At 48.4% G+C, this 22,426-nt stretch overlaps 2 protein-coding genes and 1 long non-coding RNA gene across 5 annotated transcripts in view; 1 reads left to right on the top strand and 2 right to left on the bottom strand.

Annotated features, from left to right (window-relative positions):
- The window catches only part of ZXDC (ZXD family zinc finger C), a 39,903-nt gene extending 31,407 nt beyond the window's left edge, over positions 1-8,496 (bottom strand). The window contains exons 1-4 of one of the 3 annotated variants that reach the window (XM_048226895.2): positions 7,476-8,496; positions 4,845-4,997; positions 4,671-4,749; positions 3,587-3,717 (exon numbers count right to left, since the gene is read on the bottom strand). In XM_048226895.2, coding sequence (XP_048082852.1) covers positions 3,587-3,717; positions 4,671-4,749; positions 4,845-4,997; positions 7,476-8,442 — 1,330 coding nt within the window. In that variant the 5' untranslated portion in view covers positions 8,443-8,496. The remainder of the gene's footprint in view (positions 1-3,586; positions 3,718-4,670; positions 4,750-4,844; positions 4,998-7,475) is intronic. The other 2 variants (XM_026501511.4, XM_057311989.1) reach the window with 2 other exon arrangements.
- A 110-nt stretch (positions 8,497-8,606) lies between these two features.
- On the top strand, positions 8,607-20,340 carry LOC125283758 (uncharacterized). Its single transcript, XR_007191744.2, has 3 exons — positions 8,607-9,511; positions 9,839-9,963; positions 19,172-20,340. It is a non-coding gene; the product is annotated as an uncharacterized LOC125283758 (long non-coding RNA).
- Positions 20,298-22,426, bottom strand: part of UROC1 (urocanate hydratase 1) — a 40,933-nt gene continuing 38,804 nt past the window's right edge. Inside the window, exon 20 of the mRNA XM_048226827.2 lies at positions 20,298-22,157. Within this exon, the coding sequence (XP_048082784.1) occupies positions 22,017-22,157 (141 nt within the window). The 3' untranslated portion in view covers positions 20,298-22,016. The remainder of the gene's footprint in view (positions 22,158-22,426) is intronic.

Genomic DNA, 22,426 nt, shown 5'->3' with positions numbered 1-22,426 from the left:
GCACGCCTCTTGAGAGGAGAGAAAAAAGGTTTCAAGAGGTGGGTAGCATTTCAGGTGACTGGCTCTTGACAAATGGTAGGGGCCACACAGCACAGCAGGAGGGTGTGCAGGCCGAGGAACTGCCATCCAAGGCATGGAGGCCACGAAGCAGGGTGGGCAGCTTGGACTCTGGAGCCCAACTCCAGCTCAGACCCTACTGGCCATGTGGCCTTATTTATTCTTTCTGTGTCTCCTTTTCCTTTTCTGTAAAGTGGGAATGACACCCACCTCACAGGGCTTATAAAGACTACATGTAAACAATTCCAACCTAGGAGTGCTCGCACGGTGCCCATGAAAGTGGAATGGGCATCGTGGCACTTGTGGCAGCTTCCTGGGATGGCGAGGTGGAGCTGCTGGAGTCTAGGCCCTGGGGGAGGCCTATATAGAGGCTATGAAGACAGAAGATGGCCAAATGACAAAGGGTTTTGGCTGAGAGGAGTTTTGAACTTATTTCATTTTCAAACAAAGCTTCCAGCTTGTTTCCAGGTCAGGCTCATGAGAGAACATTTGGAAAACACATGAAAGAACAGATGCCTCCAGGCTCACGCCTAAGTGCTCTGTCTGCAATGTGTGCTTTGCTCCACACGGTGCCCAGGGGTACTCTGTACCTGCAGTGTCCCTCGGCCCCCTTTCCAGCTGGGACTCCACACAGACTTAAGGAGGCACAACAGAGCAGAGGCGCCAAAAACACTTCTACCAAACTGCTTTGCCAAGGACAGGGGTCAGCCACAACAGGGATGTCTGCCACACTCGTCAGCAGTGGTTTCCGTTTTTAAAAATATTTGCTAACTCGATAGGGAACAAAATATACTTCATTTTCATTTGTTCATCCTTTGATGGCCAGGAATGTGACCATTTTTTCCACGTGTGTTAATGGCTGTCTTTTTCTAACTGCAACAGTATCTATCGAGATTTGTATCCATTCTTAACAAATCAAAGCTATTAATACGAGCACCCCACATTTACATCAAGTTACCCCCACCCAGGGGAGGGGCAGAAGCAGCCCGTCAATGACAAACGCCATGGGGATCTCCTCAACTCGCATCTACCACTTACATGAGGAGCACACACGTCTTCCAACCTCGACTCGGTATGCACTGCCAGGGCATACTAGAGGTGACGCGGCCACTGCCACTGACGCCACCACCCACCCGCACGCGCACACACACATGCACGCACTGTCCTCAGTCTGCCACCCTGCCCTCCCTCATGCTCACTCACTGCTGTGTGGCCCTACCCTCCCTGTCTCCTCCAGTTACTATGAAAAGATGGGTGGTTTTTTGACTTTTTATTGTTTTTAGACTTTTTATTGTTTTTAACTTTTTATTATGAAACATTTCAAACATTACGAAAGCAGAAAGAATGGTCTAGTCACGTATCTGAAACAAGAATAATCAACTCTCAATAAAAAAAAAAAAAAATAGAATCATCAACTCTCAACCGACCCAAAAAAGGCTTCTAGGATCCTTTCCCGAGGCTCCTGCCCTCACCTCCACTCCCTGAAGAAGAGCACTCTTCAACTAAGCACCACTGGTCACCCCATCCACACCTGCCTCTACCAGCTCAACACCGCAACATGCTTCAAGTTCTCAAGGCTACAGTTACTGGAAGGCAAAAGCCACCCCTCCTCTGTAGCCAGCTACCACCCCCTTCCTCTTTCCCTCCACCACAAGCTACCGCTCAGGGCACTAGAGCAGGGCTCTGCCTGAGCTACTCCACCAAACCTCAACCCTCACCCTGCAAGACTCCACTGACCCTGCTGGAGGAAGCGACGGTCCTCACCGAAGTGTCGCACCTCAGCACTCAGGACGGACTCCTCTCCTTTCCCAAACATCCTCCTCTCTTGGCTTCAGGGCTGCCAAAGCTACGCTCTTCCCATTCCTTCTTAGGCCCCTCCCAGGGTTCCCCTTCTACTTTTCCGCCTGGAATTGTGGCGGTCCCCAGGGTTTTTGTCCTAGGCCTTTTTTGTTTAATAGCAATGGTAACAGTGGAAGTAGCTGACATTTGCTGTTTTCTATATGCCTCGATTAAACCTGTTACCTAATAGAGCCCTCTCACAACAACCCTCTGTGGTTTTATGACCACTTCAAAGATGAGGAAAAGAGGAAGAGAGTGCTTGAGCCACTTGTCAGAGGTTACAGAGCAACTTCAGTGGCAGGCTTGGGCCCGGGGTCCAGGAAGCCTCAGGCCTTCAATCACCACACTCCACCGCCCCTCTTCAGCATACACCAATGCCTGAGTGCTGTGTCCACCTCCGTGGCTTAGATCCTCACCACGTGCTGCCTGCCGCACTCCCAGCCCACCTCCTCGCCAAGCCCAGCAAGCAGTACCCCCCCGCCTCCTGAGCATCTGAGCCCGGGAAGCCTGTGGGCACCTAAAATGCAGCACGTCCTCTACCTCCAACCACCAGCCCTCTGTGCCTACCTCAAGTGAGACGCTGGCCACAACTACTGCTTCACCCGAAACCCATACCCCCAAATCGATCACCAAGCCCTGCCGGTGCACTTCTGACTCCTCTCTCTCTCTCACCTGTGCCTCTGCTCCCACCTCACCGCCAAGCTGCAGTGCAGGTGCCAGCCATCTTCCCAGGTAACCAGACGGAGCCTCAACTCAATCATGGTCCCATCACTCCCCTGCCCCAAGTACCCAGCCTGCTGCTCTCACCATTCTGGTAGAGGCCCCTACACTGGCCTCTCCTGCCTCCTTCTTTGGCCGACTGGGAGACCACTCCCATGCCCCCATGCTCTAGGAGCAGTCTGGGTGACCTGTGTGCCCCCACAGCACCCTACAGGTACTGGTCTACCTGGCGTGCCCCAACTGGAGCTCTGATGACAGGAGGAACTGAGTCTTGGTTAAACCATCTGTATTATCTTCATGACATTCTAGGAACTGGTCTCGGCTTCAAACTGATCTTTATTATCCTTTTTCCAGGTAAGGAAACTGAGGCCCAGAGAAGCTGGCCTGAGATCATCACCTGAGGGAGGGGGGAGCCAGGAATGAGACTCACAAGCACACACTGACCTGCTCTGCCCCTCCGGCACAGCTGCAGCACTTACAGTGGGGCCAGCACACGCAAGCCATGGAGCACACTTCTGGCCCATGAATCACGCCTTCGCTGTGCAGGAAAAAAAAAATCCGAATGCCCTTTTTAAAGAGCTAACCTAACTTGACTGCTGTCCAATCACAGCATGCACAGCTACTATTTACTGAATCCATGATAGGTGCCAGATGCCAAAACAGGCACTTTCCACAGGTTATTTCACCTATTCCTCACAACCACCAAATTAAACAGGTAATAACTAGAACCGCAGACCTCGTGAGTGCACTTCAGAGCCAACAGTCAAACCGGTCTGATTCTGAAGTCTGTTCTTTTCAATACACTGCTCCCAAGATAAAACAATTAACTAAAAACTGGCCATTAAATCTAATGCTGCAACTTACACTCACCTTGTTTTGAAGCAAATAAAACCTACCTTTAAACAACTTAAACTTACAATAACGTGGACATGTACTAGTTTACAGCTCAAAGTGATGTATTAAAATCTACCTTCCACAGGACACTCGAACGGCTTTGTGCCCAGGTGGGTAATGCTATGGCCTTTCAGGTGCTCTGCTCTCGTGAATGACTTTCCACAGCCTTCAACAGGGCAGGTAAACCTCCGGTCATCATCGTGTTTCCTGCCAGAAGAGAAAACCAGGCAACACGATTACTCACACAACCTGGAGGCCAGACCTCAGAGGTGACTCTTTGTTTAAATTCTGCAAATTACAAACTCTTAGCATGTAAAGAAAATGATCAGTACATTTCAGAATATCTTAATTCTCTCTAACCCACGTGCACAGGTTTGCAATTTAGCTAACTCTGTAATTAGAAATTCTACTTTAATGACAAGGCTGACTCGACAGTCAGACACAACAATTAGTGCTGCTTCAATCTAGGAACAAACAGCTGGGTCCCAAATGTACTGATGAAGCTACTTCCAATGTTTAGAAATTCTGGTAGCAAACAAAGTTTCCAAGCTGCAGAGGGCAAAGAGAAGCATGCACAGAAAATCAACTGCAATGCTAAAAGGACCCCCTCAAGTCCATGCATAAACACAGTTCTTTCCTAAGTAACGCTGTTATACTTAGGTTGTTATACAACCCCTCAAATCCCCAGCTGTGCAAGCATGGACAAACCACCCAACCTCTCTGTGTCTCAATACAAACTGGGGACAGTAAGAACATCAAAGCCAGAGTCGTCGTGAAGGTTACAGGAGACACACATGTAAAGTGCTGAACATCACCTGCACATAGGCAAAGCCCTCCAAGGACATCATTATCAGCATGGAAAGTTTGTAATGACATCAGGAAAGCGTCTTCCACAATGTTAACTCTTTTTAAATACTGAATTAAATAAAGCATGCAAATTACATTTAAAAACAAGCATACGTAGAAAACTTGACATTAGGTGATCATATTCTGAGTGGTTTTCTTTTTACAGCTTTCTGAACTTTCCGAACTACCTGCAATGGACTCCTTTTCTTATAACTTAAAAAAATTGACAGATATTTAATTCATAGGCTTCTGCTACTGACAAACAACTCATTCATTTTCCATAATGGGTAATTCAAATGAAATGTAAAGATTACCTTTTGTGTCGTAGGAGTTTAGACATGCTGGTGAAGGTCCAGCCACAACTGTCAGAGTCACAAATAAAAGGTCTTTCACCTTAGAAAAGAAAAAAATTATGCCACATAATCATAAATGCAAGCTACCGCAAAGACAAATCTTAGGTGCCAATGCTATATTCTCTAGCTTATTACCTGTATGACTTCTCAGGTGAATTTTCAGGCGACAGGCTTTGTCATATTGTTTGCTGCACCCAGGAAAGGAGCAAGAAAAGAGTTCTTGTTCCCTGAAGTGAGCTCGGTTATGGGAAAACAGAGCACTCACTGTGATGAATGTCTTCTCGCAGCCTGAACAAAGAAAACACAAACCCTGCTCACTGGTGTGACAAAAATCACATAAACAACTAAACCAGTCACCACTCCAGGACACTATTCACACTGAAGCAAACAACAAAGAAAATGAGTCAGAAGCACCTCCAGAAAGTTATAACCATTATCTGGCTTTGTAATAGTGGCTAAGGGAAGCCACTTAGCACACGCAGGCCACCTGCTATGATAGGACTTAGACATGAAGCGAGTGATCAAGGGGAAGTCCTCCAATCACAGCCACGGACTACCCATTTCCACACCACAGATCTGTCTTAAATTTTGTGAACTCAAATGTCAATGCTGTCTGAGGCCAAGGAAAACCCAACAAGACATATTAGATACTAAGAAACAAGGATTCTGTTGGGAGGGTTGAACTCGGAAGGGCCACAAACCATTGTTCTATTCGAGACTTGTTTGCCCCCGCAGGTGATGCTGTGTCCTCAATTACAAATGGTCCTCCCTGACATCCTCTGCAAAAGGGCAGCAGCCCCTGCTGTCACCTGGCTTCTCCTTTCCCTTTTGCCTATTTCACCAGGGTTCCCTTTTGTCAAAGGAGTCTACAAGGGTCATCTTTATTCACATGGCCTTTAACTTCACTCCCATCTTCAACCCCAACTGAGCCACCGGAAAGAAGCCTACCCCACCAATCCCCCGACTTTCCACATCAATAGCTCTCCTTTGACAAAAAGGTTCAGTGCTTAAATAGAGTAGAAAATACCAGGATGCAAGATGCTGACCAGGTATCTTTGTGGCAGCTCTTTCCAGAGCCTGTAACATGCTACCATCGTGCCTGTAAACCACCAAGCAGATATATGCTGCGCATCACCGCCTCAAAGCACTAGCCCCAGGAACCCTACGTCCTCTAGCAACACTCAACTGGGAAATGCTCCTCTTCCTAAATGCCCAAAAATCATCCTCCCTGCTCCTCTTTCGCAGAAATCTGCCCTCCCTTCCCACCCCCCTCATTCCCTATTTTGGGCTTTGATGTATTCACACACTCCAACAGGTAAAGCTCTCTGCCTTAGCAAGAATCACCCACCCTACAATCAACAGTCAAGCCCTTTGATCCTGCCTCTGCAATCTTTCCTACATGGAACCCCCTCACCATTCCCACTGCCTCAGCAAACCGAGGTCTAGAACATTTAATGGGGGCTTCACTGGTCCCTCTCCTGAACACCACTGATCATCCAGCCCAAAACTCTCAGGCGGACTTCCTACCCTAAAGCAAGCTAGATTCCTGATCTTCCTGGTATTATACTTGGAACGATGCTCTTTGTGCATTTTACTAGGGAGCAATCTATAAGTCAGATTCAGTGTATAACTGAGAAAGGTTCTGAAACAGTGGTCTAAACCTATATTCTCCACAAAGAGGGATGGATGCACAAGACCATCCACAAGCACGAAGGAAAAATATATTAGAATCTATTAATATGTTTTTCATTTCACCCTTTCAAAATCCCTATATTTAAGTGTATCTTACAACAAATACTATGAGAGCACTGCACATACATAATGCATCAATACGCACACAGGGCACATGCTAAGCACACAGTTGAAGCTGTTTTAATGAAGAGGACCTGGAAGGTCCCTCCCCCTCTACTGGGCCCTCCCACACCTTTACAACTTCACTCCCCACCCCACACCACCACATTCCCTGCCTTGGCTTTTCAATGTCACCCACCAGCACTGCCTTCCACCCCAGCTTAAGCAAGCCAACTCCTTCCCAGGCAGGAATCTTCTCTTCCTCCTGGGGAGGCACACTCTCCCTCTTAGAGCACCTAAATCTGCCTCTCCTGGTGGAGTTCACTGTTTTGGAGCCTGCATTCCCTCCTACTACAGACAATGAGAGGGGAAAGAACCCTTCACTGGATTTTATCCACATTACTGCACCTCAGACTCTTCATCTGTAAAATAATAATTTTTAGAACTTCCCAAAATTGTGAAGTCCAAGGCCAGAAAACTGCAATGCACTACACACCTGTGACTATCCCCTCAGGGCCTTAAGGCGTTGCATCTGGTCAGATTCATCTGCGCCACCTAAATATCTGATAACTGAATTTCTAACTGATGAAAGACCCAAGAAAACAGACACCTGACTCATAACTCCAATCTCTAGGAAGATGCTTTATCACCTTCATTAACCTGAAGCACCGTTAAAAGGGACCTGTTGCCTCCACCGTGGGGAAGGCAGGCTGTAATTATCAGTGCTACCTTTGTCGAAATCCCCACAGCAATTCAGGGTTGAGGTGTCAAATCGAAATCACCTGGAAAGAACTGGCACACAAACACCAGAATGCTCCGTTCCCGCCCCTCACTCTCGGCCCTCGGAATTTAAATCCTGCCCAACTGAGCAGCCGGAGGCAGGGCGACGCCACACCCACACTGGGCGACCGGATTGGGACCTGGGGCCCCGGGAGCCCCCCGAAGCCCGCCCGCAGGCCCGTGGCGCGCGGTTACCGGGAAAGTCACACTTGTAGGGCCTCTCGGGCTCGAAGTGGCTGCGCTGGTGGGAGCTGAGTTTGGCGTGCGTGGGAAAGCGTTCGGAGCACACCTCGCACTTGAACAAGTTCTCCTGCTCGTGGCCCTTCATGTGCGCCTTGAGGTTGTACACGGTGGTAAACTTCTTGCCGCAGCCGCCCACCGGGCAGCCGAAGGGCCGCAGCTTGTCGTGCGACTGCAGGTGCCGCTTGAGCTTGTAGGAGGTAGTGAAGGCCCAGCCGCAGCCGTCCAGGGGGCACTTGAAGGGCCGCCGGCCCTGGCTGCTGCTGTGCGTCAGCAGGTGCACCTTGAGCTGGTGCTTCTTGGCGAAGGAGAGCGCGCACTGCGGCTCGGGGCAGCGGTAGCCCGGGGCACCAGAGCCGGGACCCTGGGGACCGCGGCGGCCCTCGGCCGGGCTCGCGGCCTCCTCGCCCGGCGGTGCGGGCGGGCCCCGGGGAGGCTGGCCGGGCTGCGGCGGCGCGGCGGCCAGCGTGAAGACGCCGTGATCGAAGCGCACCAGCAGGTCCTGGCTGTTGATGGTGACGGTGCCCGCGAGGGCCGCGCCGGACCCGGGGGCGGCGGCTGCGCAGCTGGGGCCCTGCTGGGGGCGGGTGACGGGGCTCGCGCCAGCGCCGGGCCCCACCTCCCGCCGCCCGGGGGTCTCGGCCGCGGTGCCGCGCGCCACTTCCAGCAGCACCACGAAAGAGTCGCCACCGTCCTCGGGGGGCGGGGGGCTCGGCCCCGGGCCCGCCGACGCCGTCCGGGCCTCCCCGCGCAGCGGCCCCGGCCCGCCATCTTCGGGGCCCCGCAGCAGTAGCAGGCGGCGGCGCGCGGGGCCCGGGCTGGGCGGTGGCCCGGGGCCTCGGCGGAGTCGGCCGGGGCCACCGCCGCCGCCATGTTGGGCTCCGCGCGCGACCGGGGCGGCGAGCAGCTTCGGGAGGTCCATCTTGGGCCCAGCCGCGGCGTCCCAGCCCCCGCCTCGGAGGAAGCGCGGTCCGCCCCGCCCAGTCGTGGGCGACGCTGTGCGGCCGCCGCGACGGGTTGACGCCAAACCCCGGCGCGGAGCGCGGCCGGACTCCAGCCCGGAGCTGCGCGTGCGCGTGAGCCGCGGGGCGCCGCGCGAGGCCTGCCGGGCCGGGGGTGGTCAGCGCCGCCCAGGCGCGGCCCCGAGCGTGCTGCTCGCACCCCGGCGTTTGGGGCTTTCGGCCGACCCCGGCCTCGCAAGCTGCGATCTGACTCCCTGAGTGGGGAACGACGCTCGCCGGACTTAACAATCGCATCTTTCATCTGGGTGGTGGATTAATAATACCAGCCAATTATCTTCACACTCACAAGTGTGAGGAAACTGAGGCACAGATAGCTTGAGTCTTTTGTCCGAGGTCACGCCGCCAGGAACCGGAGAGTCAGGGCTCGGGCACCAGGCTGGGCTCACCGAACTGCGAAGAGCCCAGCCGCCGCTGGCCTTTGGCTCACAGACCTTGTGCGAAGTGTCCCCAGATCCTTCCCCGCCACCTGCAGCCCCTCCACGGGGACCCCTGCCTACGCTCTTCCAACTGCATTTCCTACTAACCTTTGTCCCACACCACCTCAGCCCTTCTTCAGTGTTGCCTGAATTCCTCCGCCCAACCCCCTCAACCCGGATTCAGTCTGGAGTCCCTCCACTTGGTCTCACGTCACTGCCCCCCGGATCCAAATCCCTTTTTCACGCCTAGCTTCTTAAGAAAATAACACCGCAGCTGGTCCGCAGCCTCCACCACGCCTTCCACCCAATCTAGTCTCAAGAGGGCCGCCTTGTGATCTTCCAAAAGTGCAAATCAATTGTGCCCCAGTCTTTGGTGCGCTCCAATCCTCTTATGGCCTAGCTGGTCTCCCCCACATTTCTCACCACTCACCCCTCACTCTACAATCCCAGGGCTCCCCCATCTCTTTCCATTTCCTCCAGCAAGTCGAGCTGGTTCTGCTAGACTGCACAGCTGGTCTCTGAATTCCTCTGGGAAGACTGGCCTTCTGATCAGGTACGCCCTCACCCAGCCCCTTATTCTCCACCCCCCCCATCTGTTAGCTCTTATAGCTCTTAATTGCTATTGTTTTATTTGCCCCTTTCCTGGATAATTCATTGTCTGTGTCCCCCTCTACAATGTAGACTCATTTAGGACAGGAACTGTGTCAGTCTCATTCACAGCTATATGTTCAGAGGCTAGTAGCAGAGACTCTCAGTAAATATTTATTGATGAATGCTTTATTAAAAGTTCTTTAAAAATAAGATATAAATAATATTGAATAGGAAGCATCATATATAGATATGAAATATGAATTTATGCCCCCAAATATATTGTTCCCAGGAAAGAACGATCTTTTCAACAAATGGTTCTGGGACGACTGGATATCCACACATGAAAGAAAGAATTTGGACCCGGACTTCCCACCAGACACAAAAAGGAACTCAAAATGGATCAAGCACTTAAATGTAAGAGTGAAAACTATAAAACTATTAGGAGAAAACCGTACATCTGTGTGACCTAGGCTTAAGGGATGGTTTCCTAGATATGAAACTAAAAGCACAAGCAACAAAAGAAACAAATTGGGCTTTGCCAAAACTGAAAACTCTTTTAGGTCAAAGAACACCAAAAAGAAAATGAAAAGACAACCCACAGAATGGGAGAAAAATTTGCAAATCATATATCTGATAAGCAACTACTACCTAGAATATATTTTTAAAAACCCATGACTCAACAGCAAAAAGACAACCCACTTAAAAACAAAGGATTTGAATAGACATCTCCCCAGAGATGTACAGATGGCCAATAAGTACATGACGAGGTGCTCAACATCATTACTCATTAGGGAAATGCAAATGTAAACCACAAGGAGATGACATCTCTTATCAACTAACAGCAATAATTCTTTTAAAATGAAAAAGTGTGAGAATGAAGGAAAAATTGGAACCCTCATACATTTCTGCTGGAAATGTAAAATGGTGAAGCAAGTGTGCAAGAAAGTTTGGCAGTTCCTCAAAAAATTAAATATAGAATTTCTATATGACCCAGCAATTCCACTCGTATGCATATACGCAAGAGAAATGAAAACACACACAAGAACTTGTTTGGGAATGGTCATAGTAGTATTCATAAGGCTACCAAATGAAAAGTGGAAACAACCAAGTGCCCATCAATAGATGAATGCATAGACAATGCAGCATATCCACACGATGGAGTATTATTGGGCCATGAAAAGGAATGAAGTACCGATACAGGCTACAACATGAGTGAAACTGGAAAACACGCAAGGGAGGGAGAGCCAGATGCAAAACACCACATGTTATACTCGTATGTCCAAGAAAGGTAAATCCATAGAGCCAGAAAGTAGATTAGTGGTTGCCAGGGGATAGAAGGTGAGGGGAAATCGGAAATAACAGCTAATAGCTACAGTGTTTCTTTTGGGAGTGATGGAAATGCCCTGGAATTAGACAGTGGTGATGGGTGCACAACACAGTTGAATATACTAAAAAACACTGTCTTGTACATGTTAAAATAGTGACTTTTATGTTACGATTGACTCTGCTAAAAATACGTTGTTGGGAAAAATCAATGCAGAACATTGTTTAGGAGGATCCCATTTGTAGAAGGAGGGAAAACTATACCTATGTTTACATGCTTGCATATCCTTAGGAAGTTTCTAGAAAGATACAGAAGACACTGCCAGTACTTGTGACTGCTTCTAAAGTGAGGTGGGGAAGGGCACCTTCACTTAATACTTCTCTCCTTTTGGTACTATTTGCTTTTGTTTTAGATATGAGAGGGATTTTTGGTTTTTGTTTTTGTTGTTTTATTTTAATTACAGTGTAATTAACATACACTGTGTTTCCAGTGCACAACATAGTGAGTTATTCAACAATTCTATCATTACTCAATGCTCATCACAATAAGTGTACTCTTAATCCCCTTCACTATTTCACCTATCCTCCCCCTCCCACCTCCCTCTGATAACCACCAATTTGTTCTCTGTATTTAAGAGTCTAGTTTCTTGGTCATCTTTTTTCTGTGTCCGTTTGTTTCTTAAATTCCACATATGAGTGAAATCGTATGGTATTTGTCTTTCTCTGACTTATTTCATTTAGCATTATATTCTCTAGTTCCATCCAGATCACTGTAAATGGCAAGATTTCATTCTTCTTTATGGCTAATATTTCATTGTATATATACACCACATCTTCTTTGTCCATTCATCTGTTGATGGACACTTGGGCTATTTCCTTATCTTGGCCATTGTAAATAAGGCTGCTATAAACACAGGGGTTCATGTACCTCTTTAGATTAGTGTTTTTGTATCCTTTGGGTAAATACCCAGTAGTGGGATTGCTGGAGGTACGGTAGTTCTATTTTTAACTTTCAGAGGAACCTCCATACTGTTTTCCACAGTGGCTGCACCAGTTTGCATTCCCACCAACAGTGCACAAGGGTTCCCCTTTCTCCACATCTTTGCCAACACCTGTTGTTTCTTTTGTTGTTGATTTTAGCCATTCTGACAGCTGTGATGTGATATCTCATTACAGGTTTGATTTGCATTTCCCTGACCATGAGTGGTGGTGAGCATCTTTTCATATCTCTGTTAGCCATCTATACATCTTCTTTGGAGAAATGTCTGTTCACGTCTTCTGCCCAACTTTGTTAGATTATTTGGTTTTTGGGTGTTGAGTTGTGTAAGTTCTTTATATATTTTGGCTACGAACCCTTTATCAGATACGCCGTTTGCAAATATCTTCTCCCACTCCATAGGTTGCCTTTTAGTTGTTTTGTTTCCTTGGCTGTGTAGAAGCTTTTTATTTTGATGTAGTCCCCATAGTTTAATTTTGCTATGGTTCCCTTTGCCTCAGGAGACATATCTAGAGAAATACTGCTACAGTCAATGTCAGAAAAATTACTGTCCGTGCTCTCTTTGAGGATTTTTATGGTTTTGGGTCTCACATTTAGATCTTTAATCAATTTTGAATTTATTTTTGTGTATGGTGTAAGAAAGTGCTCCAGTTTCATTCTTTTGCGTGTAGCTGTACAGTTTTCCCAACACCATTTCTTGAAGAGACTTTTTCCCATTGGATATTCTTGCCTCCTTTGTCAAAGTTAATTGATCATATAATCATGAGTTTATTTCTGGGCTCTTTATTCTGTTCCATTGAGCTATGTGTCTGTTTTTGTGCCAGTACCATACTGTTTTGATGACTACAACTTTGTAATATATCTTGAAATTTGGAATTGTAACACCTCCAGTTTTTTTCCTCTTTTTCAATTTTGCTTTGGCCATTTGAGGTTTTTTTGTGGTTCCATACAAATTATAGGATTATTTGTTCTAGTTCTGTGAAAAATGCTGTTGATATTTTGATAGGGATTGCATCAAATCTGTAGGTTGCTTTGGGTAGTATAGACATTTTTTAAAATATCTGTCCTCCCAATCCATGAGCATGGAATGTCTTCCCATTTCTTTGTGTCATCTTCAATTTCTTTCATCGATGTTTATAGTTTTCAGAGTACAGGTCTTTCACCTCCTTGATTAAGTTTATTCCTAGGTATTTTGTTATTTTTAGTGCAATTGTAAGTGGGATTGTTGTCTTAATTTCTTTTTCTGCTACTTCGTTATTAGTGTATAGCCATGCAATGGATCTCTGTATATTGAGTTTCTATCCTGCAACTTTACTGAATTCATTTATCAGTTCTAAAAGTTTTTCTTGAAGTCTTCTGGGTTTTATATACATAGTATCCTTTCATCTGCAAATAGAGACAGTTTTACTTCTTCCTTACCAGGTTGGATACCTTTTATTTCTTTTTATCGTCTGATTGCTGTGGCTAGAACTCCCAGTATTATGTTGAATAAAAGTGGTGAGAGTGGACATCCTGGTCTTTTTCCCGACCTTAGGGGAAAAGCTCTTTGTTTTTCCCCATTGAGTATGATGTTTTTCCCCATTGAGTATGATGTTTTTCATATAAGGCCTTTATTATGTTGAGGTTGTCCCCTCTAGAGGGAAAGGTTAAAGGTTTTTATCATGAATGGACATCGTACTTTGTCGAGTGCTTTTTCTGCATCTATTGAAACGATCACATAGATTTTATCCTTTCTCTTATTCATATGATGTATCGTGTTGATTGATTTGCAAATACTGAACTACCCTTGCATCTCAAGAATAAATCCTACTTGATTGCGGTGAATAATTTTTTTAAATGTATTGTTGGATTCAATTTGCTAGTATTTTGTTGAGGATTTTTCTATGTTCATCAGAGATATTGGTAACTACAGAGTTCTCAAGATCATGAGTGTTTTTAAAGTAATTTTTATAATTAAATAATTTTTTTCCACTGTGGAAAACAGTACGCTGGTTCTTCAAAAACTGAACATAGAATTACCATATGACCCAACAATTCCACTTCTAGGTAGATACTGAAAAGAATTGAAAAGAGAAACTCAGACAGCTATTCACACAGCCATGTACATAGCAGCATTATTCACAGTAGCCAAAAGGTGGAACCAATCCAGGTGCCCATAGATGGATAAATAGCTAAACAAAATGTGGTTTATGGATACAATGGAACATCACTCAGTCCTCAAAAGGAAGGAAATTTTGATGCATGTGACAACGTGGATGAAACTTGAGGACATCATGCTACATGAAATAAGCCAGCCACAAAAAGGATAAACCCTGTAGGATTCTATTTATATGAGGCCCCTAGAGTTGTCAAATTCATAGAGACAGAAAGTAGGATTGTGGTCCCAGGGGCTAGGGTGGAGGGGGGTGGGTCAGGGCTTAATGGATATGGGGTTTCAGTTTGGGAGGATGAAACAGCTCTGGAGACGGTGGGGATGGCCGCGCCACAGTGTGAGTGGACTTCAGGCTGCCGGACTGCACTCTTAGAAATGGTTAAAGTGGTAAATTGTATGTTATGCATATTTTACCACAATACAAGAACATTTTAAAATTTTTAATGAAAAACATTTGGTGGGAATATGGGCGAATTTCATCTTTTAGAATTTTTCAGTTTTTAAAAGATATTTCTGGGGGCGCCTGAGTGGCTTTCTGGGTTAAGCATCTGCCTTCTGTTCAGGTCATGATCTCAGGGTTCTCAGATGGACCCCTGGATTGGGCTCCCTGCTCAGTGGGGAGTCTGCTTCTCCCTCTCCCTGTCGCCCTCCCCCCCTCTCCTGCTCACTCTCTCTCAAATAAATATTTTTTAAAAAGATACTTCCAGTATCTTTCATAACACTTTAAAATGGGTGAAATCAACCTTATTGAACATGTGGCAAGGACACATCTCACCCTTCCTACTGCCTGAGGTTCTCCATTGCTGCAAGTAGCGGGGCTTACAGTGAGGAGCAGCCGTGCCAGCTCATGGGCTGGGCTTGAACAGTTGTTGTTCAGCGGTGTCTCAGTCAGAGAGGAACTCTCCCAGCATGTGTGTGTAGGAAGGGGTTTTGGGGAGCTAGGGAGGAGAAGCAGCTGACCCAACTGCTTGTCATATTTGTTTGCATTTGGGGAGAAATCCCACCAGCCCAGATGTTGCTGGGTGCCCAGCATGATAGCAGGGGGAACAAGGTTACAAGAACACCTGGCTCCTGGGGTCCCAAACAGACCATGTTGGGCCACTCACCACTGAAAAAACCCAAAGGCAGAAAAATGAGTGGTGGCGAAACAAGAAAGGAATTAACTTACTGAGGCCACCACCCGGAAGACCGCGGACTAGTGTCTCATAGATTGTCTCCAAAGTGCTGGAGATAGTTCCCGGTTGATATAAGGAAAATGTGGGGTACGTGCAGGTGGGCAGTGAAGGTTTTATCCTGGGTAGGGTCTTGCTGGCCCAGGGCAGTCCTTATTGCTTCAGGGGGTAGTTTCATTCCCATTAGGGGTTGCTTTTCCGCAAGGGTCCTTTGCCTGAATTAAGAGACAAAATGAAAAGAATTTAATCAATTAGAAAGTACAGACTGAGGGGCGCCTGGGTGGCTCAGTTGTTAAGCGTCTGCTTTTGGCTCAGGGCGTGATCCCAATGCTTTGGGATGGAGCCCCGTGTCAGGCTCCTCCACCGGGAGCCTGCTTCTGCCTCTCCCACTCCCCCTGCTTGTGTTCCCTCTCTTGCTGGCTGTCTCTCCCTGTCAAATAAATAAATAAAATCTTTTTTAAAAAAAAAAGTACAGACTGAGGTCAAAACGGGGGGAAGGGAAGTCCGCTTTGAGCATTCTGATGGCATCCCTGTGGCCTTTGAATTGCCACTGTCCATGTGCAGGGCATCTCAATTTCTGGCAGGAATAGGGACGGGCTGTGGTTGGGAGTTCCAAGGTGTGTGTTCTTTCCAACATCACTGAGACAGGGAAACTAAAGAAGGGACCCCATGAAAAACTGCTTTTTTTGCTCCTTTCCCTGCTTCCATTCTTTCTGGGACCTATATGCCTGCCTTACACACACCTCATCGAACAGATAATGTGTGTCCTCCTTATAAAGGTCAAGGACTGAATGATTTCTTTGGAGGCTTCCAGCACAATAGGTAGAATCTAAGGAGAGGCCGGTGGTGTCATTATGAATGTTTTCCAAGACCACAGACTCACCAAGACCCCTGGCTCCAGGGCAGAAGTGACTTACGGAGGGCACCTAAACACTCATCTTTATTCCTGGATGCCCAAGATGACACGTGCGCTGAACCACAATCCTCAATAAAAACCCCGGACTCCAAGGAAAGATGCAACTCACTCTTTTTTCCTTTCTGGGTCTCCCAGCTGTTCTGTCTGTATGTGCTCTCTCTATGTCTGCGATAAACTCTGCTCTCACTTCCTCAAATCACATTTGATTTCTATCCTGCACAAAGCCAAGGATCTTGGTCCTGCAGGAAGCCATCTGGATCCTCGGACCTGAACAGCCCCCATCACCACTAGTCAATTAAGCCAATTCTGACACTATCTACCTGAAGATAGCATCAGATTGCCCAGGTTATGGGCTCAGTCCTACAAGACTGCCCACCCCCCGACACACGTCAGTTTCCAATGCTTCTGATTGACCAACAATAGACTGGAGGTTCCCATGACACCCTCCTTGGGTTTGATTCATGTGCTTGAGTGGCTCGCAGAATTCAGAGAACCTTTTTTTTTTTTTTTTAAGATTTTATATATCTATTTGAGTGAGAGAGAGAATGAGAGAGTGAGCATGAGCCAGGGGAGGAGCTGGCAGAGGGAGAAGCAGGCTCCCCACTGAACAGGGAGCCCACTGCCCGGTTCGATCCCAGGATCCTGGGATCGTGACCTGAGCCAAAGGAAGACACTTAACCTAGGCACAACCTCAGAGGGACATTTTACTTACCAGTTTACCAGTTTATGATAAAAGGACATTAACTCAGGAGTAGCCAGATAGAAGAGATGCATAGGACAAGGTATGGGGAAAGGGCAGAGAGCTTCCATGCCCTCTCAACATGCCATTCTCCCCAAATCTCCATGTGTTCCCCAGTCCGGAAGCTCTCCTAGCCCTGTCCTTTTGGGTTTCTATGGAGGCTTCAATACTCAGGCATAATTGATCAAACCATTGGCCATTGATGATTGATTCAACCTCTAGCTCCTCTCCCCTTTCCAGAGGTCAGGGGGTAGGACTGAAAGTTCCAACCCTCTCATCACTCCTTGGTTCCCCTGGCAACCAGTCATCATCCTTAGGTAATCTTTAAAAGTCACATCATTAACATAAACTCAGGTGAACTTTAAAGAAGTTTGTTATGAATATCAAAACACCCTTTTTTAAATGATTTTATTTATTTGAGAGAGAGAGAGAGAGAGAGAATGATCAGGGGGAAGGACAGAGGGGGAAGCAGACTCCCCACTGAGCAGGGAGCCCAATGTGGGGCTCAATCCCAGGACCCTGAGATCATGACCTGAGCTGAAGGCAGACGCTTAACTGACTGAGCCACCCAAGCGCCTAGAATATCAAAACACCTTGATCATTATTATTAGCTAGGAAATTCCAAGGGTTTTAGGAGCTCTGTGACAGAAATGTGAATGAAGACCAAATATGTATTTTTTATTATAAATCAAAATATCACAGAGGGAAAGAACACCTCCATCAGGGATTTCTGTGATGGTTAATTTTATGCATCAATTTCAGTGGGCCATTTTTTTAAATTTATTTTTTTATAATAATATTTTTTTATTATATTATGTTAGTCACCATACAGTACATTAAACATTGTTTTTGGGTATGTCCCTGTGGACATACCTGTGGGTAACTCTAGACAGGATTAGCATTTAAATGGGTGGCTCTTCTGCAAGTAGGTTGGCATCTGCAATCTCTTGAGGTCTCAGTCTATTGAGGTCTGAACAGGACAAAAGGCAGAGGAGGAATTCGCTGTTTCATATCTCACTGAGCTGGGACGCCTCATTTCTTCTTCTCCTGCTCTTGGACGGGGATTTACACCATTGCTCGCGTGGCTCTCAGGTCTTCAGACTTGAACTGAATTAGGCCTCTGGCCTTTCCAGGCCTCTAGCTTATGGTTCCATGGGACTGCCATGACATATATATCAACAATGTCTATCTATATAAAGACATCTATAGATATCTATCTTATATATGTATATATGTACAGATACATCTCCTATTGGTTCCATTTATCTAGAGAACGATAATACACAGAGATTCAAATCCCAGCAGAGACCCTGAAAGTGACACGCAGTGGGAAGCAGGCAATGTACGAAACCGGGATCTCAAACCCAAGAAGGCACACACTTGGCCTCACCATCGGAGGGCAGTAAGGACTCGGAGGGACTGTGGCAAACTGGAAAAAACAAGCCCAGCCCCAGGGAGCTTCCAGCTGATTGCTGACAGAGAGGTGGTGAGGGCACAGTGTCACCCCACCTCTTGATTTCTTTAAGTACACGGAAAATCTGGATATTTAAGTGAAATCTTCCAACTTGTAAAAATTGATGACAAAGTCAAACATTTTTAAAGAGGGCAGACAAGATGCAGCAGCCGGTCAAGTCTGGCCCCTTGCCCTCTTTATAGGAACCTAGCTGAAAGCCTGGGGCAACAGAGCTCATCACTCAGCTGAGCCCTCCTGAACGGACCTGCGCTGGCCAGAGGGGAAAGCATCTGATTCCCAGGGCAGAAGCTACCCAGGGAGACGCCCTGAAACATTCACAACCTCAATTTTCAAGGCAACTGAAGCCTATGCCGGTCATGGCCAATTGGTTTCCATTTTAATCATTCTGAGAGAACATTTCTCAGTAGACTACACATCTCTGCTTCCTTAAAACTAAGACTAAACTGGACACAGAATCCCTTTGAAAACTATTCAGTTCTGGTGTGTGCCTGAGACACCACTGGACAAGACCTTCTGTTCCTTCCGCTCCACCGAGGCTGTGGTCACCTGCCCCAACACCCCCCTGAGCCCCATCGTGGCCCCACTCTGGATGTCTGGCATCCTTTCTCCCTGTGACAGCAAGCAGCAGGCTGATATGCTGTGGCCCAGGGAAGTAGCCTGCTTACTGGCAGGGCTTGGAGTGGAGCCCAGAGGGGTCTGAGGCCTTTGCACATGGCTCACTGCCTCCTGAGCCATGGCCTGAAGCTGGCCATCGAGCCCTGCCTGCCTGTCCTTAGGGGAGGTGCTGGATGGGAAAAGGAGGATGGTCCTGGTCTCAACACTGAACATAGCCTCTTTGTTTTGCCATAGGAACAGATACAGGCACCAGGGTGCTTTCCGTGGACACTTGTTGACGGACCACATGAGGATTTAGAACAGAGCTTGCTGCATACAACAAAAGCCCTACTGGGATGGCTTCAACAGGTGAGGATGGCGGAGGCTGGAGTGGGGCCAGTGGCTGGTACAGCAGCTCCATATGCTGCCAGGAGCCCGGGCACCTCTGACTTTCCTTGAGTGTCCCCCATGTGCTTCTGCGGTCCTGCGGTCACAGCGGGGCTGCTGTGCTTCCAGGCACCACACCTGAGGTGCTGGCAGGGGGAAGGGGCGAGGGCAAATAGCAATCCAGCCTCACCTGTCCACTTTTATTAAAGCAACAGCTTTCCCAGAAGTCCTACCCTGTAGACTTCCACCTCGTCTCACGGCCACAACTAGGCCAACAGTCACTCCTGATGACAAAGCAGTCCTGAAAATCAACTATGGGGTAATGTATATACTGCTGCCCAGACAAAATTTGGGCTTTGTGAGTGAGGGGGAAGGAGGAAATAGCCACTAGGGAGGAGACAAACAGTGTTGAGTGCTTGAAGACACAGACCCCAGCTAGACTGGCCTCCTCTTTGCAGGCGTAGAGGGGGAGGGATGTCAGGTTCTCTGTGGCTCCTTAGACGCCCATTCCCCAATCGCTTTCTCCATTCTCTGTGTACGGTGGGTCATTGTCAGTGAGCTTCAGGGGCTGAGCTAAGGCTAGGAAATAATGAGAAGGAGGTGCGCGGTCAAAGGTGCCCTGCTTTGCACCGTGAAGTCATGGTGGGGGGTCTCCTGGCCTGGACAGCCAGTGAGAGTGTTGGGGCCACCACAGCCTGACTTTCTTCATGGCCCTGGATGTTTACAGGGAAGGGAGCACGTCCCAACATCAGTAGGTGGGGTGGGAAGAGGGGGAAGAAGAGGGCCAGGAAATTCATCCCGCCACTTGGCTCCTGTTTATAAGCTGGCTGAGAATCAAGCGGAACTCGGTCACCCGTTGACTGAGATGCAGGTGTTACACCCTGTTATACAGCTTAGAAAACCGAGGTTCAGAGAGGCCAAGGTCCCCGAGGTCCTGGCAGGCAGGCAGGGTTAGGAGAAAGATAGGGACTGCCAGGCCCCTCACATCCACCTATGAATTTAGGAGAAAATTTTATTTTATAAAAAAAAAAACAAAACACCCATACATTGGGACTCCAGGAAGCAAGTTTTGGCCTCTATAATCCTTCTCCAGTAACTAAATTAACATAATTTAAATAGACCAAAGTTTTATCAGAGGCTTGGCATTTCGTTTCTAAAACCTAATTTAATTACAAAGGAAAGGGGAAGTGTTGTCCAATCACTGCGTCATACACCTGAAACTATTACTGTAAGATTGTGCATTGACTCTCCTTCAATTTCAAACAAAGGAAAGGGACATCTCATTGGTTGCTAAGGACAGAGAAGCAGTCCCCCAGTCCCCCACAATCCCATCTTCCAGCCTGGTCCCACAGCAGGGTGAGCCCCATGGCCAGGGGCTAGAAGTCCCCTCCCCAAACGGGCTGGTTCAGAGGAAGGCAAAGAGTTTGGCCTGGGTCCCACTGTGTGAACCAAACAAGACAAATGTCCGCACTGCAGCATGCTCTCCTCTGCCATCAGAGGGTAGTGCTGCCTTTGGGGGTCTTTCTCCTCACTCTCTCCCACCCCATCCCACTGCTGCCTTGTGTCCTCCTCCTGCCTTGGTCTCAGCTCAAGGGGCTAGGTACTCACATGGGGAAAGCCCCTCACACCCAAAGCCTGCAGCAGCCCAGAGGACAGAGGCAATAGGCAACTGGGAGTCGAGGAGGCAGGAGGGAGCCCTAAAAGTAGGGGAATCCTTAAAAGGGGGTGCCTACTTCAAAAGGAATGCCTGGAAAAGCTTGACCGTATAACTCCCTTTTCCTGGCTGCTTTGTATCTGAGCCTAGGCTATGGGTCCAGCCGCTACCAGGATCAGAAATCTGGGGGAGACGTGCAAGAATGCAGCCACAGGCCCACAGGGCTCCTGCAGGACACCTGGTCACAAACAGGGTTCTGGAGTGGACCTCCCTCTAAAGGGACCAGGATGCATTCTCTTGCACTTCAGGCTGTGCCAGCTGTCGGGGGCACCCCTCCTCTCTCCTTTTTTCCCACAAAGTACCGCTGACCCTTTAGGGCAGAGTCCTGCATGCCCCCATCCACCAGCCCATGGCCACCCTGCCCATGACACCTTATATGGCTTCTTTCCTCTCTTTCCTAAGTCTTTATTACCCCGTCTTCCTCCACGGACCTTCGAGCCCAGGGCCTGGCCATGTTCCTTTGGGCCCACAGCTGGAGGCACTGAGGTACAGAAAGTACGTCACAGACAGCTAGACAGCCCAACAGATGGAAGGATAGCTGGACGCATGGATGGAAGGTGGACAGGACGCAGAGTGATTGATAAAAACCAGGCCAAAGGAAACTCTGCCCCCTTGGTAGGAGAAGGAATGGCAGAGGCTTTGAAGGGACTTGGTTGATGTCCAGTAGTCCTGGCATGCGTGGCCCCCAACAGTTCCTGGAGTCTACTCTGTGGTGGGCTAGAGGATTTGGCCCTGGACAAGACTTTTGCTGCCCCCCGCCCAGGGTTCCCAGGGGACACAGGCAAACAGTTCCATGTCTTCAGGCCTTGGCTGGCTCATTTGTAAACTGCAGACGGTGGCGGCATGCCCTCCAGGGTGTTGAGAGGCCAAGTGAGGGCTTGTGTGTGAAACTGCTAACCCAGGAGGCAAAGGCGTGTAGTGACAGGGGCGCTGTGGCTGTGAGGGTGAGGACAGGGACCAAGGGGGACGAGGGAACCGAGGCTGGCTCTTGGGTTCCCCTCATGGCCGCAGGGCCTGCTGGAGCACGCACTCTTCTGCCACCGCATGTGGGAGGGTCACCACCAAGCCTTTGTTGTCCTGCATCGTCTGGCAGATGGTCTCATAGGCCTTCTGGTTCCCGGACCAACAGCGCCGAGCTACCTGCGGGAGGGTGGGGAGAGGGCAGGGTAGCCACTGGCGCCAACACCAGCTTCCCAGCAGGGCCTTCTGGACACACTGCAGCTGGGCTGCAAATCCCAGCCCTCGTCCCCTTCAGGGCCCCTCTGTGCTGTGTGCGGGGTGAGCAGTCTTGTGCGTCTGCCCCACCCCCACCTCTAGCGCAGACCTCCCTCTCTGTTGGCTGGACTATGTATTTAGTCACCTCTCCGATCTGACTGGCCGTCCTTCTACCCAGCCTACCCCATGTCCAA

This window comes from Ursus arctos, unplaced genomic scaffold (assembly GCF_023065955.2).
Source record: "Ursus arctos isolate Adak ecotype North America unplaced genomic scaffold, UrsArc2.0 scaffold_14, whole genome shotgun sequence".
Lineage (NCBI taxonomy): Eukaryota > Metazoa > Chordata > Mammalia > Carnivora > Ursidae > Ursus > Ursus arctos.
The sequence above is the reverse complement of the archived record's forward strand: the minus strand, read 5'-3'. Positions and strand labels throughout refer to the sequence as shown.